This window comes from Xenopus laevis, chromosome 4L, assembly GCF_017654675.1.
Source record: "Xenopus laevis strain J_2021 chromosome 4L, Xenopus_laevis_v10.1, whole genome shotgun sequence".
Classification (NCBI taxonomy): domain Eukaryota; kingdom Metazoa; phylum Chordata; class Amphibia; order Anura; family Pipidae; genus Xenopus; species Xenopus laevis.
In genome coordinates, this window is record NC_054377.1 from 61945476 (window position 1) to 61966333 (window position 20858).

Below are 20858 nucleotides of genomic sequence, written 5' to 3' on the forward strand. Positions count from 1 at the left end.
TAAGTGGAATCTGCAGTTGGTGCAGCTTTCCCTGCACTTTACCTCCCAGGGGATCTCTGTCTCCCTGCTGCTGCCAGATCTGAGTCTGCTCTCTCCTTGCCTTCCTGTCTTGCCTTCCTGCCTTTTTCTTTCCCAGCATTCCTCACACAGTCACATGGCATCAGCCTTGCTGTTTCCGGATTGCCTAACAGTGCCATCTGCTGGCTGGAGGTAACATTTGCATCAGCCTCATTCCTTTGTCTATTAGGGATGTAGCGAACTGTCGATTTGGTGTTCACGAACGCCGTTCGCGAACACCGGCAAAAAATGCGAACGTTCGCGGACAGTTCGCGAACTTCGAACACCCGCTAAAATCGTTCGATTCGAACGATCGAAGGATTTTAATCATTCGATCGAAGGATTTTCATTCGAATCGAACGATCGAAGCCATTCGATCGAATGCTTTTCATTCGATCGAATGCTTACAATCGTTCGAACGAATGGAAATCGTTCGATTTTTAGCGGTCGAAGGAATTCGAATGGTCGAACGACTTGTATTCGAATCGAATACGCGAACTCAAAATGCGAACGTTCCCAAACGTTCCCGAACATTCGGCGGACGCGAACGGTCGAAGTTCGGGCGAACAGTTCGCTACATCCCTACTGTCTATTACAGTACATTCCCTGAGCCCCTGTCTCATAAGCAATTCAGTATAAATGCAAGACGCTCCTGATGCCAGCAGCTTGATCTGCGTGTCAGTTAGTCAGAGTAAGAATGTTTCTGGCTGTTCTGCTGGCTGGAAGTAGACTAGAGCTCAGCACTGAAGATTAGAATGGCACTGGCTTGCTGCTGCTTTTTTAAAGAGCAAGCGTGAGCTACAAATTTTGAGTTGTTTGACTGAGCAAAATCAATGTAAAGGGGTTAGATTTTTGTGTGGTTAAGGAAGACACTCTACTCTAGGCACTGTTACTGTGTGTGTGTTACTGTGTGTGTATTACTGTGTGTGTGTTACTGTATGTTTGTTACTGTGTGTGTATTACTGTGTGTGTGTGTGGTTGGTACATTTGCTGTTGTGTATGTGATGCCAGCTGTGCCCACACTCATGCCCCTTATCTCCACTCTATTCACAAAGTTCCCAGGCAATAAACTCATTCTGTTTTACCATTGGCCTGACATCAAAGTTCCAGGCGCAGGTTCTTTCCTGTTCTCTCTCCCCAATAGCCCTGGGCCAAGGCTGTAGCTCTCTGGGTGTTGGTGCTGGGAGTTGTAGGTCAATAACCTGTGGAGGGAAGCCAGTTGCACTACAACTTTTTACATCCCCCTTAGTAGGGACTGCCATACAGCTTTCCCTGCCCAAGTGTTGCTGCTTATTTACAAATCTGCAGTGTCCTCATTGGTTGCCAATAACTTTCTGATCCTTCCTATTGACATCTAATTGGTGTGTTTGTCCCTTTATCTCTAGTATTAATTTATACTACTATTATTATTATTATTAACATGTATTTATATAGCGCCAACATATTGCGTAGCACTGTATTACTATATACTATTATTATATACTATACTATTTATACTATTAATTAATATATACTTTTTAGATAAGGAGGTCTCTTGGGAGAAGTTGCACCTTCATAAGCAAAACTGTAATAACAAAGAAAAACACAGAAATATGTTCAAACTTTCACAACCTGCCAAATTGTGTAAAATAAATATGGCAATCAGGGGGTGTGGTCAAAAATGGGCATGGACAAAAAATATTGCCCTGCTACGTGCGACTTATTTTGTCCCTCTTTTTATTTCCAAAATGTTGGGAGGTATGTACATAGTAGCATTACTTGTAATCAGTGTCTCGTTGAACCTTGGTTTCAGTATGTGGCTTTTAAGATGGAGAGACTGCTTTTAAAAGCATAGGACAGCCATTAGTTTAAAGGGGTGGATATGGCATGCTATTACAAACCACATATGAAGCTCAGCCACAGCTTCAGGCTACATTACAATATACAAAAAGGGGGGTTGCGGGAACACTCAAAAGGCTAAGTTAAAGTATATTTAAGTATAATGGAAGTGCTACTTTTTAATGCACATTCCCTGGTCCCCTGTCTCATAAGCAATTCAGTATAAATGCAAGTGCACGTTTTTTGCAAAACAGGGGTTTTTACTAACAAAGTTATGATCATAAAGTTGATAAGCCACCATACCACGTCAAGGTAAACCCCAAGACTGAAACCAACGAGACACTGATTACAAGTAATGCTACTACAGTATGCATAGAAGTAAAAGACTGTTTACACTATGACCATAGGTAAACAAGTTAGGGTCCACCGTATGGGGTTTACCTTGACGTGGAATGGTGGCTAATCAACTTTATGATCATAACTTTGTAACAAAAAAACTGTTTTTTAAACACATGCACTTGCATTTATACTGAATTGCTTATGATACAGGGTACCAGGGCATTAAAAAGTAGCACTTCCACTATACTAAAATATACTTTAACTTAGCATTTTGAGTGCTCCCACAACCCTGTTGTTCTGTAGACATATCCACAGGCCGGAGTTCAAGGTGAGTGCAGTGGTTGCAGTGTAAAGAAAATGCAAATCACTTTTAGACAGTGACGGCATCTTACTCCTTGGAACATATATTTACCAACCACTCGCTCCTGGAGTGACAGGGGAAAGAGGAAGTCCCACCCTCTGCCCAGTACTATGCTGAAGTGTGGCAGGAACTTGTCATCAGCCTCTGGGCCAATGATACACTGTACACATTATTCTAATACTATATTTGCTTATTTGCCCAGCAATCAGAGTACAAGGAAGTGTAGGCATTTAAAGCCACAGGGGAGCATTAACCCTATTATTGTCTAAATATAATAAACTGCAAACTGGGTCACCATTCACTGGTTTTAATACACATGATTTTAGCATTATGGGCTGCATTCCATAATCTGCTATAGATATAAATATATATATACACAGGCCGGAATTAGGGGGTAGGCAGAAAAGGCACCTGCCTATGGTGCAACAATGGGGGCATTGGACAGGTACCTGTTTAAGGGTCTTCTGCCTACCCCTAGTCTGTGTTTGCTCCCCTCCCCTCTGCTGCTCTCTCACCACCCTGCACTCTCTCACCTCCCAGCTGAGCGCATGTGCTCGTAAACTCACACTCCTGGGTACCCACAAGGGGAGGGGGTTGTTTTAGCCACAATTCTAGTTTATTGTTGGAACTTACCTTTTTTTAGAGAGCATAATATCATTATTGAACATTTATGAATGGCTTCTCTGGTCTTGTTAAACTAAGACCATATAGTGTTAAAAGTTGTCTAAATGAGATTTGTTATTAACTTGTATAAAAACATGACAATAAATGAAATGATTGACAACAATAAAGGCAAATCTAAACTGTATTTATTTGCACTGCACATACCCTCATTCCACAATCATTAAACAGAAAAGCAAAATTCGGAAAGTTGGACAGTTTACCCTCATGAGACTTCTTTTCTCATTCGTAGAAACTGTGTCAAGGTGGTATTCTAAAAAAAATCCACATGTACATAAAATTACACACTATTTCAGAGGTACAAAAAAGAAAGTGTAGCATATTATATAATGAGATGAAAGAGAACCGTACAGATATTGGATCTATTATTGAGAATGCGCAGGACCTGGGGTTTTCAAGAGGTATTTCTGTAGTGTGGAGCACCATGTATTAAGGCTGTTAAAAGTGTCTAAAAAGCCAAAACAATTGTCCTGCCACCAACATGGATTTAGTTGCCATCAAGCAGAAGCCGCTGTTTTACTGATACAAAAAAAAAAGGCAATTTAGACTTTTTTGTTTAAAGAAGAAACTAGATGGCAATGTTTTTTAGTATTTTTTTCAGTTCAGTTTATTTCAGTGCTTTCTGGATAATGGGTTTTTGGATAATAAATCACAAACCTGTACAAATGAATTTGTTTGCATTGTTAAATGGGAGCAACAACTTGGATACATTTATGGGGGGGAAATATTAATCCTAATTAAAAATATTAATAATTTGATGCATGTATAAAATATACATTTCCAACCTCTGCTGTAGACTCAACTAAGCATATGCCTGTACTGGGTTTTCCTAATAGGGATGTAGCGAACTGTTCTGCGGCGAACTTGTTCGCGCGAACATCGGCTGTTCGCGTCCGCCGCAAGTTCGCGAACGTCGCGCGACGTTCGCCAATAGGCGTTCGCGTCAAAATCGTTCGACCATTCGACCATTCGATCGCTAAAATCGAACGATTTTCGTTCGATTCGAACGAAAATCGTTCGATCGAACGATTAAAAATCCTACGATCGTTCGAATCGAACGATTTTCGGATGTTCGAAGTTCGCGAACAGTTCGCGAACTGTTTGCATTTTTTGCCGGTGTTCGCGAACGGCATTCGCGAACACATACTCGGCGGTTCGCTACATCCCTATTTCCTAATGCCTAAACAAAGAAACAGTTGAAAATGAATTCCCAGAACCCCTTCATAGTTGTAGCTCAATGGTGATGTTAAAAAATATCTGATTAGGCTGAGCATTTTTTTTTATCACTTTAACACTATGGGGCACATTTATTAAAGTGTGAAATTAGAGCGCACCACAGTAAAATTCTACCACTTTCTATTCTTTCCTATGGAATTTCTAGAGGCTATTTTATCAATGATTAAACAGAGTTCACCATTTAATAAATACCCACTGGAATGGAGGAAGTGGCAGAATTCTACTGTGGTGAGCTCTATAATTTCACACTTTGATCTGCCCCTTTGAATGGGCAGTTTTAGTGACATATTAATCACACAATAAATTCCTTTATGCCTAAAATATATTTTCAACTTGTTTCCTTAAAACTTAAAGGGGATCTGTCACCCAGACATAAAAAGCTATATAAAATAAGTCCTTTTCAAATTGAACACGAAACCCAAATACTTTTTTTTATTAAAAACATCCATACCTATTATAAACGCATTTCAAAATCTCAGCTGTCAATCATTTATTGCTTGTCCCACCTCTATGCCTTAGGCAAGGAGGTGGAGCAGGCAGTTACTTTTACTTTCCATTCTGCACTTCCTAGATGTCACTGCTCTCCTCACTTCCCCCTCCTTTCTTGCCATCTAAACAAGATTTTGAGATAATACAAAGCTTGCCTTAATAACAGTGTTTACAAAATGGCTGTTGCCTGCTTGCTGTAAATGTGAATTCTCAGACTGAAGGGAACAAGATGTAAATAATTTATATAGTGTAAGTTAAGTTTATTTTGCTTAACTAACATCATAAAATAGGATTTTAAATTATTTCTTAGGGTGACAGGTCCCCTTTAAAAGATTCCCTCCTTGGGCTGGTACCAAGCATTAGCTGAAAACACTTCCTTATATGTACGTATCTTATATGTTTCCATTCTTAACCATAGTTTCCAAGGGCTATTCTGTTAAAGTGCACTTTCCTTTGTGAACAGAGCCAAGTTTAGCCCAATAATGTAGAATATAGAAAGTCTTATGGGTAAAGCATTTGTACCCTTCTTTATTGGCTGCTTCCCTCCCTTGTGTCATGTACTCTGCATTCATTGTCGTTGCCTGGTTTCTGCAGTGTGCGATTTGGTCCCCTGCCTGGTGGCCGTGTGACAATATTTAGCCAGCAATGTCTCCTGCTTATCAGCCTCAGGCACCCTCTACAGACCTGTGTATTTTTTTCTCCAGACATTTTTGTTGCAGAACCCTTTCCGCTGATTACATGAAAGGTCTGACACTTCTAGGACAGCCTTTATAAATATTATTGTAGCTTATTACATGAAATACTTTTGTCCTGTGTTTCAAGGTGGCATATTTTTCCCCATATATTAGGATAGAGCCACAGACAATGAGAAATGAATAGAGAAGAAGGATCTCCAAGAAATTATAAGATTAGTTGTGTAAGTAAATTGGAAACACCATTAAGCATTATTTAAACAAGTACTGTAATGCTTTTCATATATAATTACTGTATCTCATGATGTATATACAGTATAAACTCCCAGATGTCAGCTTAAATTAAACATTGTAAGCAAACCTTTAATCAGCTTCTGTAAACTGCTGTTTCCTAGCATCAGCAGTTTTAGAGTCAGAGGGGAGACCTGCAATGCTCTTTCCAAGGGGTAGAGGAAGGTCACAGATGGCCTTTGTATATGGTCAAACCATCTTAGATATCTAAAAGTTCTCAATATATATATATATATATATATATATATATATATATATATATATATATATATATATATGTGTGTATTTTTTTTTTGTGTGTTTCTTTAGCCCTTGGCCAATATGGTTAGCAGGCTAATAAGAGATTAGCCTCCTACAAACCCAGCAATAGAAAACCTGATGAGAATATTTTCTACAAAACATGATCTTTCTTTCAAGGGTTTAGTACAAGCCCTCAAAAGGTTTTGAATAATTAAACATTTGGTAGTCCATGTAATAAAAGTCATAGGTGCGCTGCCTCTCTGTAGGAGACAGCTGAGCAAAATATTGCTGGGTAATTTTATTCGTTGTTCTTTCTTCATTGGAATGTCTGTCCTTAAATCGGGGAAATGTTAAGTTTTTGGGCGCGCCAATCAGATGCAAGAGAAAATCTGCATCTTCTTCCATGCTTTCAAACTTCCCAATAAAGTCATAGTCTATTAAACAGGGGCTGCAAAGTCTGCTTACGTGATCCCAGTGAATGTCCATCCCCACTGGCCGATGAACATCAAGCAGATATTGGATAAACTCTGTAAAATGTACCCCGGAACCTGTCCACAGGGCTTCCTTTGTGGCATTCTTCCGATACTTTGAAATAATTGCTTTGCCAAATACTGGATGATAATAATTATTTGCATGCTCAAATTTGTCCCGGAATGCAGATACAAGCCTCTCAAAAGGCTCCCGGACAAAAATCATTTTGGTGTAGGTGTTAAGGCGATAGAAGATTCCGTTGCGATCAAAGCTATCAAGCCTTTTCAGATAATTCCCATAATGCACTGTATTATGATGGATATCCTTGGTGGAAGAGGCTAATCCATTTAGCACCATCAAGACGCGTTTCCAGTTGGAGCAGCCTGCTTTTGGAACTTCGCAATATAAAAGTTTATGTTTGTCTTCTACAAAAATCCGTGAGACGTGATATGGTGTTATAATCCTCCTGCTGCTGCTCTTATACTTCGAACATATGTCCCGCATGAGCTTTTTCCGTTCTATTTGCATCTCATAAAGTTTCTTCCATTTGCCATTTTTGTCATCAATTTCCAGCCGGGTAAGATCGACAGCCGAGCTGTTCATGGCGATGAGAATTGGCGTTTCCTTGAGGAGGAAGCGAGATTTTTTCTTTAGCAGTTTCCTCTCTGTGGATTTTTTATTCTCTCTCTTCAGAAACATCATCTTTTTCTGCCTCCTGTTAGTATTCTGCAGCATGGCTGCGTACTGATATGGTGGATATGAAGGGACAACTTGGTTTATCTTCATCAGTTGTTTTGCAGCATTTTCCATCGTGTCCCCGTATTGATTATTCGCTGTACAGTCCTAGAAGGAAAAAAGTAGATGAGTGTTGAGAATTCCATAGTGCATTGCTTACAGGATACAGCCACAGCATCATTTGTTTATCTCTTCTGATAAATCTAGAGGTAGCAGCATTAGAACTAACATACCTGCAGATAGGTAAAATTGACCTCTGTTCAGTCATAATTATTCTTTTAAAACATAAATGGTGATATTTACAGACAAAGATATCTTTATTTTCCAGTGTAGCACAGAGCTGCATAATATCACTCCAGCTTCTTTTAAACTAAAATCTCTATAATGCGAACCTAGCCACAATTCTATTGATACAGCTAGGGCTGAGGTTTCGTGCTTTATGTGCAGCATTTTACTGACATCACAGGGAAATTACTTAACATTATTTATAGTGCTCTTCTCAGCACTTTTGCTATTTACATAATTTTGTCTTATAGTTTTCACAATATTTTGCACTGATTAGATCATGGACCTTTAAAAGGCACACTCCTTCTTTTTCTCCCTGGGCAGCCAGCAAGAACACTAGACGATAAGGTTACTGATACAGGAGACATCTCCTAACACCTCTGCTCTTGTCACACTGAGCATTAGAAATGAGCAGGGAAGCATCAGGAGATGTATTGTGTCCTGTATAGTTGATTAGGAAAACCAGTTAAGCTCAGATCAACTGGGAAACTCCTGTTATAAATTTAAGATTAGCTAATAAAGAGAGAATTGCTGTTTTTCTTTTGCCACCAATGAAAACAAAAATAGATATGAGTGCAAAGTTATACATAGTCCTATGTAAGCAAAAAACAAACTTTTTTTTACAGAAAATAAAGATTTTTTTTCAGGAAGTGCTCTTGTATACCTATTTGTTGCAAGTGAGAAATAATAAAATTCTGTTTATGCTGATTCCCCCGGGAACCCCACTGACTTGGATGGATTCTGTTCTCAAGCTTGCCTTGGTTAATACTACTTTAACCTTGAGGAAGACCATCTCATTGGTTATTTGAGCAGTTCTTTGTTTTTCTGTGCTGTGAAGAGATATCTGTAAGCTCTCACAATGGTAACGCCCTTTTATGCCTGTAAGTTCTTATTCCATAGGGTCCCAAGTTTATAAAAATTCTGATTTCTTTTTTCGGGGTTCTGACTCTTTGTGAGTTCAGAATCCACGGAGCTTGTGTCAAATAAAAATCTTTTCACTTCAAGTGGTCTCTAGTTGTTGAAGTTCCACAACACGTTAGGGCTTTAGATATACAAAGTTAAAAGTACAAAGTGTAGAACTGTGCCTGTACTTCATAAAGTTAAATGGTTCAGTACATGCTCTGTTATAGTTTTGCCTTACATTAAAATGGCTGTTGTGCCTTCTTTAGAGCATGGATTTAAGGGAGCCCTGGAATTAACACCTGTTGTTTTATATTGAGCCTACATGTGCAATGGACTCACATGGACAACAGCAGAATACAAACTAAGCTTGAACACAATGTATCAATGCAGTAACTGATTTTTCAGTTGCGGTGCATTAAACATATTAGGCACACACAATTACTGCAATTCTGGTATATAAAAGCCCAGTGTCTTGCATTCCTTTTTGCACTCTATACATTGCACTTACTTTTGCAAAAACTTTTTTTAAAGGTGAGTTATGCTAGTAATCAGAAGACATGTTGGAGCGAGACAGAGAGAGAATAGAAAGGAAATGTATGCAATAACTGCTCAAAATAAAAAGTACCAACTGCAAATCAGTCTTAGAGAAATGCAATCAACGAACATCCTTATATTAAAGTTTTTTTTTCACTATTCACTGTTTATTTCAATTCAAGAAATGGTTTTGACTAGATTAACCAGGATATTCTTACAACTATCCATTATGCCTTCTATTCGGTTTTGGTTGAAATATTACATTAAAATTGAAGCAAAATATAGTATGTTAAAGGAATAATAATCTGGTTCTATTAAATATTTAGGGTAGAATCAGTGAAAGAGTGGGCATCCCAGCTTGGCAATTCCTGGCACACAGAGAAGATCACAGAATGATCACAGGCTTATTGATACCTTATAATGTTCAGATATATATTATATATCTTTAAGTACAAAAGAACAAGTGGAACAAATTTGCCAGCATAGAGAAAAAGTAAAAAAAAAAAACTGCAAGCATAGGGATCTATAACACTTTACATGGCAGGAGCCCAAGTCAATTTTTAATATAAATTCAAATACATTATTTATTCTCTTTGTCTTTCAGCCTCTTCTTCATTGCATTTCAGAAGAGCAGACCAGTGAGAAGTTCTCTTAAATACTAATGTGTTGGTTACTTAAATGGTGTTATAAAGGACACTGACAGACCATAAACTGAGAATAGAGAGATGCCCAACATGAAAGCTCGGTGTAATCACTTGAAATATTTTCCCCCAAGGCTTCCTGTGCTAAGGCTGAGCATTTTGGTGACCTTTAATGGAATCCTAAGAAGACTGGGCTTTTAACGGCCATATTCAGCCAGGACACATGCAATGAATTTCAAGAAATTTACTCAGTGTCATAACTGCCAAACACATGTATAATGGAAAAGCAGAGCAGCTTCCAGTACCCTGGCTACATTAACCCCTTTTAGCTAAACGTGATGAAGTATCACTAGCCCCAGCACTGTAAATGTTACATATAATGATTGTACTGGTATGGGACATATTATCCAGAATGCTCGGCACCTGGGGTTTTTGGATAACAGACTTTTCCGTAATTTGGTTCTTCATAAAGTCTACTAGAAAATCATGTAAACATTAAATAAACCCAATAGGCTGGTTTGCTTCCAATAAGGATTCATTTTACCTAAGTTTGGATCAAGTACAAGGTATTGTTTTATTAATACAGAGAAAAGGGACATTTTTAAAAAAATTGATAAAATGTAGTCTATGTGAGATGGCCTTTCTGTAATTCAGAGCTGTCTGGATAACAGATCCCATACCAGTACATGTATTTTCTGCTTGTGGAGGAAGAATAATACAGATTTAACCCCATATGTTGAAAGAGTTGCTATAAAATATGAATGACTGTTGACAGGACACTTTACTAAACGGGCAAAAGGGGCATCTGCCCAGGGCCACCCACTGATAATATTGGTGTGTTTGGAGTAATTGGAGTGCTTATTAACTATTTTTCAGTGATGTTACTGGAATGTATGGAGTTAAATGCAGTGATTATTGTTTTTATTGATATTACTGGCCTGTATGAAGTTAAATTGAGTGATAGACATTTTTCAGTGATCTTAGTGGCATGTGGGGAGTTAATGGGATGCTCAATTGCTCAGTAATTATACTGGCACAGCTAAGGTTAACATGCTATTATCCATTTTCTGCTGTATTTTTACTGGCATGCCTGGGGTTAATATGCTGTTTATTAATTTTCTATAATAGTTATACTGGCACATCTAGGGTTAACATGACAGTTATCCATTTTACTTAGTAAATATACTGGCAATACTGGGTTGTGTTTTGGTAAATTCTAAGTAGTATTTAGGGGTGTGACCAAAAAAGTGGACATGGGTTACAAATGTTACAGTGCTGCATGTGTGCATGATGCTCTGAAAAACGCGTTTACTAATGGTTGCTTTTTTTCTCTCTTCCACTAATCTTATTTTTTAGTGCCAAAAGTTGTGGATTTGATGATTGCTCTAAACCATGAAAAATTCATAATTTATAAAGTGTTAAAACCACAAAAAACACTGATACAAAACCTTGCCATCTAAAAGCTGTTGCGGTCATGTAAGAGTCAGTGGGAGTTGTCCTTTTTCAGGTTTTTTAGAGGTTTTTGGGGTTTTTTTAGCTTGTGATTGCACAAGGATTTCAAGATTTTCGTATTAGTATTCACGTTAGTTCCAGGTTTTTACTTTTTTGTGTTCTATAATTACTTGGCATTTGTGGATCTAGAAAAAATTCAAGTGCAGGCAGAAGGGCAATTTATGGCTTACCAAAATAAATATATTGTTTCTTCTCAAAAAGGAATCAAAAGAAAGATTGGGAGAGAAAAGATCCTCCAAACCTAAAAAAAGATCCTCCACACCCAAAAAACATCCTCCACACCCAAAAAGAAGCAATTCAGTTGCAATTAAGTAAATATTACCAATGCTTCTTAATTTGGGCAAACTTTTCTCCCAATTTTTCTTTTTAGAGTATATATTGGGTTCCCCACAACTGTCTTTTAATAGAGTACTGTACAATTAGCTGTAGAAGCCCATCTCTAAATCGATTTACTGAAGAGACAGCTTCCAGCAGTAGTTTGGAGTTTCTGCCTTACCATTGTATACATTATTAGTTGTGAGGTTTGTACACTTCCCTCTGATCGAATCCTGACCATCTATGTCAGATGAAATAAAACTGTTGGTATGAGATGGAAAGGGAGGCCCACAAGCTCTCTAATCACCAGGGACAGCAGTAGAATTCATCCAACCCATGTTTACCTGCCTGTCACATGTTGAGCATTGTCTATTGCGCCACTGATTTTTGCTGCTTCTGCAGGGTCCTAGTAGTGAAACAGTTAATGACTCTTACCATTTTTTTAAATTAACAAATATGGATGCTCACAAATTCCCATTTAAAGCATCTGGTGTACAGTGCAGCAACTAAGAAGCTAAGTCCATGAAGAAAAATGAATTCTAATAAAAATGCCGAACTTCCAGCTGGTAAGTGAGGGAGCCAATGTCTCCGAAATCTGTTGTCATGCAAAACAGGTTTACTGTGCTGGAAATAGGCCCTCATGGAGCCAAGCAATCTATTGCTGACAAACATCACACTGGTTTGTAAAGGACAATAACACATGATTATCAAAGCCAGGCAGGGCAGACAATATTCCTAACAGAATGTATGCTTTGTTGACAAGATAATAACAGAAACCCAAGAGGCTGTCATGGACAAATAATGTTACTGTGCACATAGGTGAAAAGGGATTATTATACCTTCTGTTGAGGCAGACTGCTATTGGCTATCTCTGCTATCATGAGTTATCCACATGAAGGTTTATGCTCACCAGCAATAATATTCCCCACTGAATCTATATTTTATATGAGAAGGGAAATTAAAAGGATATTACATTTTAAACAGGAAACCTTTCCGTTCAGACCTACAGGCAGTTATAAGAGTATACATTTTACTTTTATATCCTTAACGTGTAAATTGCAAACAGATGTTTGTAGTGAGGCATGGCATGAATTAAAGGAAAACTATACCCCTCAAACAATGTAGGTCTCTATAAAAAGATATTGCATAAAACAGCTCATATGTAAAACCCTGCTTCATGTAAATAAACCATTTCATAATAATAAACTTTTTTAGTAGTATGTGCCATTGGATAATCCTAAATAGAAAATTGCCATTTTAAAAAATAAGGGCCGCCCCCTGGGATGGTAGGATTCACTGTACTCACAAACATACCAACAAACTATACTTGTTAGGTCACATGAGCCAATTAACAGACAGAGTTCTGTCTTTTACTTCCACACTTCTACCTGTTACAGTTACAGTTGTACAGGTATTGGATCTGTTATCTGGAAACCTGTTATCCAGAAATCCCAGAATTATGGAAAGGCTGCCTCCCATAGACTCCATTATAATCAAATAATCCAAATATAAAAAAAAAAAAAGATTTCCTTTTTCTCTGTAATTATAAAAAAGTACCTTGTACTTGATCAAAACTAAGATATAATTAATTCTTATTGGAAGCAAAACCAGCCTATTTGTTTTATTTAATGTTTACAATATTTTCTGGTAGACTTAAGGTATGAAGATCCAAAATACGGAAAGATCCGGAAAACCCCAGTTCCCCAGCATTCTGGATAACAGGTCCCATACCTGTAGTATTTCTGGTCAGGTGATCTCTGAGGCAAAATGGTGATAAATATATATTACAGTTTGATAACATTCTTCCTGAAAATTCCAATTCTATGGTGTCCCATAGACTCCATTTTAATCAAATTATCCTATTTAATAAAAATAATTTCCTTTTTCTCTGTAATAATAAAACAATATCTTGTACTTCATCCTAACTAAGATTTAATTAATCCTTATTGGTAGCAAATCAATCCCATTGGGTTTATTTAATGTTTAAAACATTTTGAGGTTTAGAGATCCAAATTACAGAAAGACCCTTTATTTGGAAAATCCCAGGTCCCAAGCATTCTGCATAAGACTCCCATACCTGTACTAAAATCCTGCATTGTGGCCAGTACTAAATATCCTTGCTCTGCCTATGTACAGAAACAAGGTGTGGCATTCAAAACACAAGAAATATAACACAATATTTATTATATATCCAATATCTCAGAGCCCAGACTAAAGAAACTGTGCTCTACATTCCTAAGCGTTGGCAGCTGCTGCTTAGTCTGCTGTCCAGGGTGCTGACAACACGACGGCCTCTGAGATTCCAGCACTTGTTATCTATGAAATGAGTGATAACAATAATTCCTCATTATAGTTGTATAACAGTGTATTATAAAACCTAATCTAAGGGGAGGGGGTAGATTTGATTTAAAATAATTACAAATAATTGAAACACTACCATAACATGACTGGTTGCACTGTACAAGTAACACTATTGGTAGGGTTAATGCTCAAGGAGAAACTGGCACATTCCACCATATCCTTCATACTTTAGCCAACCAGGAAACATACAGAGGTCCCTATCTGCATGCTCTGTCCCCCAAACTATTTCTGCTTCTAAATCTCTATGAGAGTTATCACATTGAATGAAACAGGCATAGGTATTGTTTAGCATGGATGTATGGCTCTATACAAATGAATTTGTATGCTGCAAGGTACACACAGAAGAGGTGCAGTGCTGAGGAGCCTGGCTTCTATCATATTCTTATGCTTATGTTAATCACTTGTTAACTTGCATATTCTACAGGGAATTTGCAGTTTTCTGATTCTAATTATTCTTGTGTTATACACATACAGAACTTCCTAAAATCCATGGTCATGATTCGGTGTCATTACAGTTCTGCACTACATTGTCTGCAGGTTTCTTGATCCCACGAGTACTGATTGAACTCCTTGTAGTACATTTAAAAAAGCACGCAAGTGAGGAGAGCAAGATTAAATGCGTGTGTGCTACACAAGCTTTCTGATTTAGTCATTTGGAAATGGTTTTTCCAGCAAGGTATTCCATTACCACTTTGTCATAAGAGGACCCTCCAGTTGTAGCCCATCCAGATAGAAATGCCTGATGTATTGCCTGCATATTGCTCCTGTTATTATACTTTGCCTGCATCTGTTCTCTTGGCTAACAAAGGACAATCTCTCGTGCATAAGCTAACTAAAATAACTGCCTGCTTTTGTGCCAGTACTAATTTTTTCCTGTATCTTTATAAGCCTTGTTGCACTCTGTGATCTAGTGCATGTGAAATTCTGCTTACAGCATACAATAGCAATCAGACGTTCTGTGCATACATGTTTTACAATCACATGATACTGCCAGGTGTTGTTTATTCTACCGGTGTTAAAGACAAATGGGTCTGTGTAATCCGGAATATGAACTTTATCTGTTAAATTGCCCAGTAAATTAATTTAGGTGTGAGCCACTGAAAACTCAGTGATTATGGCAGATGAACAGTGTGCGCCTTTTTTCCTATTATCAGTCTAAATTAGCCTCTGCGCCATGACAAAGACTTTTGTACAGTCTAAGTGCAATGCACGCCATGTGTGTGAAGTCATATTGTGTTCAGGCTCACCAACAGGGCCGTATTTACCATATAGACACTTGAGACCTGTTCCCAGGGCAGCAACTTTAAGGGTGTGGCCCTCGCATACTTATATGGTAAATATATTTTTTGCATAAAGAACCCCCGTCTTCCTCTGCCGCCGGATATATTCCAAGATATCTGGCAGCAGAGGTGGGGGTATCAGGTGCAGGTTGTGGCAGGTGATGTCACAAGCATGTGCAGTACAACATGACATCACTTCTGCCTGTGTCATTTGCATATATGCAGCTGGGAGTGAAGAGGTCTAGTACGTAGACCAGATTACAGTCCTGCTCACCAAACATACAGTATAAGACAAAAACATTGTGGATAAAATTCTGTGAAATATCCGTCAAATTATTTCATGACAAATATAAACATCTACTTGTTACTTTCTAGATAAAAACAAGAAAGAGGGAGCAGAAGCTCCTGTCTTGGGGTGGTTACACAGAAGCTATATGAATGCATGTAAGTAGCAGCAGGACTAGACGTGCTGTCAAGTGAATTATAACCCACGTGCCATATTTATCATTTCCCAGAAATGTGCGCACTGGCAGCGAACTGGCTGGAAATTGACTCCATCTGTCAAACACAGTGGGCTTTAATTCCACTAGATGGAGCAATGATTCCTCTATGAATACAGTTTGTAATCTGCAGAAAAAATGTTTCTTCGAGAGGAAAAAAAATTAAATCAAATCTATTCACCCCCCCGTATCGGTATTTCCAGGATCCATAATGCCTATTTTTATACAACCAACAGTTTATGACTAATCACAGACATGCATACAGTAAACACAGTCTGTGCTGCATTATAATAATATTGCTGAAGGAATTTTGGTCTTGTTTCCCTTTTCTTTATTTCTTTTCCCCTGAGACCCAGTGCTTCCCTCACTCACACAAATACAGCTATGGGACCAGTTATCCAGAATGTTTGGAACCTGGGGTTTCTACCAAGTCTAAGTCTACTAAAAAATCATTTAAACACTAAATAAACCCAAGAGTGCGGTTTTGCTTCCAATGATGATTAATTCTATCTTAGTTTGGATGAAGCACAAGGTACTGTTTTATTATTGCAGAGAAAAAGGGAATCATTTTTAAAATCTTGGATTATTAAGATAAAATTGAGTCTATGGGAGATGACCGTCCCGTAATTCAGAGGTTTCTGGGTTAACAGATCCAATACCTGTACTGAAATCATCTTTATTGATATTTATAAAACATACGTAAAACCGATCCCGCCCCTACCTTTTCTGGTTGATGCAATGAAAATTCAAATTTCATTCCTGAAAGATAAGTAGAGAAACAGTCAATATAATTAGCAAAACCAATTATAGTGGAAAAGCAGTCATTATTAAATATCACAAATATTACATCTAACTGCAAAACAGTAAACAATTGTGAAGAATATTTATGAAGTGTTCTACAACCCACATTCCAAACAACTGTAATGAGTCTCCTGCCCCTAAGCATTAGCTCACCTCCTGCTTTAGCTCAGACTCATGTGTTCATTCAATAACAATAATACTAATATCAGGAGTACATAGCTGGTCATAACATACACAGTCATGTGAAAACATACACGTGTATATTCATATTTGATCTTTATTCAAACAGTAGATAAAGATGATGGAAGATAATGGAACTGAACAAGAAACTATTGATGACATATCTATTAATTTTTTTTGTTGAATAAATAATTGCTATTTCCTTCTGTGGAAAAAAGAAGTGCACCACTACATCTGGTATTTTCCCCATTGGCAGAAACAAACTCAAATATGTATTTCTTACAACTGTCAGTGTTTCACTTCGACTGGAGACATTTTTCCCACTCCTCCATGCAGAATATATTTAGCTGTGTGATGTTGAAAGGGATTCTGTCATGATTTTTAGGATGTTGTTTTTATTTCTAAATTACACTGTTTACACTGCAAATAATTCACTCTACAATATAAAATGTAATTCCTGAACCAACAAGTGTATTTTTTTAGTTGTAATATTGGTCTGTAGGCGCCATCTCAGGCCATTTTACCTGGTCATGTGCTTTCAGAAAGAGCCAGCACTTTAGGATGAAACTGCTTTCTGGCAGGCTGTTGTTTCTCCTACTCAATGTAACAATGTGTTGCAGTGGGACCTGGATTTTACTACAGAGTGCTGTTCTTACATCTTCAAAAATGTATTTCAAAGCGGAGTGCGATGCAACGTTTCGGGGAGTAAAACCCCTTTGTCAAGCATGCTTGACAAAGGGGTTTTACTCCCCGAAATGTTGCATCGCACTCCGCTTTGAAATACATTTTTGATGATTTCTCATAGTCCTGTGTGCTGTTGGAATTCCTTTGCTGTACTCTGTTTTGGGGCTTGCCGAACCTCTGCCAGTGAGCACCAGGCATATTGTTGTCATCTGTTGGGTGTGCGGGATCCTGCTTTGTTCCTAGCTGTTCTAACATCTACCAGGCAGCTGTTATCTTGTGTTAGTGAGCGGCTATGTGGTTACCTTCTCATTGTTCTGCTGGGGGAAATAGGGAGGGGAGGTGATATCACTCCAACTTGCAGTACAGCAGTAGAGAATGAATGACGTTTATCAGAGCACAAGTCACATGACTGAGGGTAGCTGGAAAACTGACAATATGTCCAGCCCCATGTCAAATTTCAAAATTAAATATAAAAAAATCAGTTGGTTCTTTTGAGAAACGGATTTCAGTGCAGAATTCTGCTGGAGCCGCATTATTAACTGATGCATTTTGAAGAAAATACATTTTCCCATGACAGTATCCCTTTAAGGGGTTTCGTGCATGCACATGATTTAGATCTGTGCTTTTGCCATTCGAGAACCATCCATTTATTTTGTTTCAGCCATTGCGTGTTGGATTTACTGGACTGTTTATAGTCATTGTCATGTTGCAAGATCCGCTTTTAGTTAAGCTTCAGTCTTTATATTCATGGTCTTACATCTCAAGCCCCCTCAGGTACAAGGAAGAATTATAATGGATTCTGTGATAATAATCTACCCAGGCCCTGATGCCACAAACCAAAACATTTCCACCACTATGCATTACAGTTGGTATGAAATTCTGTCTTTGGCCACTGCACCAGAAGACATGTTTGATAGACAAGAAACAACTTATTTTTTAATATCTTCAGGACAGCAGAATTTGTGCCCAATAGTTTGGTAAGCCTTTAAAATCCTGACTATAGAAGACTATAACCTTCTAGCTAAAGGTCTCAGAGAGCTCTTTCAATATAGGAATGGTGATATCACACACACAAGAAAGAGAGATCCAAATTCACTTGAGTTGGTGCAGTCATAAAAACAATTAGTGGACCCCTGAGAACGAATCTTGGTATTTTTAAGTAGCTGTGATCTTTTAGGTTGTTCCACATATATTTATATATGGAATGGTGCAAACAATACAATTTTACATTGTGCGATTTGTTGTACGTTATGAGGTGATATTACTCCTTTGTATCTCCTTTTATTGCAGGAATTTGTGTGTGCTGTCTGCAATAAGCATCAACAGAAATAAACAAATTACCCCTGAATGGCTGCTTGAAATGCTGTGTGAGATGCAGGCGTGTTTTTTTAACTATTAATTTTATCACAGCAAGACATTCAGCTGCAGAGACTGATGATTTATATTCACTGTCAGTAATATCAACATGTAGAAGCTGGGAATTTACATATCTAAATATGCATTATTTCACCAAAATGGCTAAATGGATTACGGTGAAATTGAATAAACTCTGTTTTCTGGAAAGTCACACACAGAGCCAGTAGATAAGATATTCAAGCCTTCTCTTATACTGGGATGTGGTCTCTTTGGGGAAGGAGAAAGAATTTTGATGACCTTTCAGCTAAAAGCATATTTCATGGAAGCCTGTGCAACTAACTGCTAGTCTCATAGGGATGTCAGTCATGACTACGGCTGAATGTAGCAAGTGCTGAGTGTTCACTACAAAGCATTAGAATAAGGATGACCGGCCAGCTACCTTTCAGCAATGACAAAATACAACAACCATAATGCATCTTTTCTTTAAGTGCTTTGGTATATACAATTGATTCCCTGCAACCAGGATAGCAACATATTTGGGTGATTTGTACATAAGAAAAGGAAACAAGTTATATAAATATATTCTGCACACTTTGCAATTAGACAGCACCAGGCAATGAGATTTTTCTTAAATAGTCTTTATTGAAAGGGCTTTGCTCGGACAGATATACAGCGACGTTTCAGGCTACCAACAGCCTCTTCCTCAGCTTCAATTGCTGGATGTTACTCTCAGTGGTCTCAAAGCAGGTGCTTATTTTTCAATTCCTGGCTCGGAGTCAAAACCAGGTATACTGACAAATAGAGCCTCCTATAGACTGCATTGGGTCTACCAAAGCCAACCACAGCACTTATTTTGTGCCATCCAGGAACTATTTTCATGCTTGTGTTGATCCTCTACTCTTTTTACATTTGAATGTGGCTCACACGTATGAAAGGTTCTGGATCCCTGTTCTATTATTATATGGTTTACTCAATTCCACCTGTAAAGTACAATTAAACAGTGGCCTCCAGTGATCATTCTGTCATTATCAAAATTATAGACAAGCAACAGGTTTTTTAGGATTCAAAAGCTTTTTTATTACTCATCTTTCTATTCAGGCCTCTCCCATTCATATCCCAGTCTCTTATTCAAATCAATGCATGGTTGCTAGGGTTGTTTTGGACCCCAGCAACCAGATTGCCAAAATAGCAAATTGGAGAGCTGTTGAATAAAAAGATAAAATGAAAACCAATTGCAAATTATATCACTCTCTATATCATACTAAAAGTTAATTTAAAGGTGAACAACCCTTTTAATCTCCAATATTAATCCCAAATTCCCAAAGTTAATCAGTCTGACAACTCAGACTTAACTGAATTGAGTTGTCTGTTGGTCCAGTTATTTGTTTTGGTTGAACCACTTTGGAGTGGTTTTCCCAGTGGTTGAACAGCTAAGTCAACTATTGTGAAGGCAACACATCTACAGAATATTATACAGTTTGACATTGTGCAGAATTTAATTTTCCACTTAATGGTGTACTATAAATACCAACCGGGAAAGCTGAGAAATGTGGTTCAGTAACAAATAGTGTATGATGCAGATGAAGTTCTAAGTTCTTTCTGATGCCAGCAAACTTGTGGCTCTCTGAATTAGTGCTGCCTATCTATTTGTTGGAAAGTAGTTTGATAGGTGCAGGATAGTTGCTACAGTGTATGAGTTTGCAGAAATTATAACTCATGCCTTTAATAAGTGGCTTTCCAGAATATAATGTATTCAAAATTATTGATTGTAACATATCATTAATATTTAAGTGATTAAGATTTTCCAGTACTTTGAGAAGTGTACTTACTGGAATGGTAAATGATCCTAATGGACCTTCTTTTCTCACCTCCTTGGCCTGGCTAAATAGAAACGAATGTGAAGTATGTTTATCAGCAGGGACGGCTACAGGAAGGGAACAAACCAAGAGAGCCTGCTCTCCATCCCACAAGACAAAAGAGAGATCACAGCCTTAATTATTGATATGGACAGAGTGGAACTAGAGGCCTATTTAGAGTTTTCCTGTATTATACCGCTTATGCTTTGTTGTGTAGCCTAATGTGAGAAACAAAGGTGT

General features: G+C 37.9%; 1 protein-coding gene across 2 annotated transcripts in view; it reads right to left on the reverse strand.

Annotated features, from left to right (window-relative positions):
- Window positions 1-6260: 6260 nt before the first annotated feature.
- The window catches only part of chst8.L (carbohydrate (N-acetylgalactosamine 4-0) sulfotransferase 8 L homeolog), a 254502-nt gene continuing 239904 nt past the window's right edge, over window positions 6261-20858 (reverse strand). For both annotated transcript variants that reach the window (XM_018258014.2, XM_018258015.2), the window contains exons 4-5: window positions 16463-16500; window positions 6261-7518 (exon numbers count right to left, since the gene is read on the reverse strand). In XM_018258014.2, coding sequence (XP_018113503.1) covers window positions 6385-7518; window positions 16463-16500 — 1172 coding nt within the window. In that variant the 3' untranslated portion in view covers window positions 6261-6384. The remainder of the gene's footprint in view (window positions 7519-16462; window positions 16501-20858) is intronic.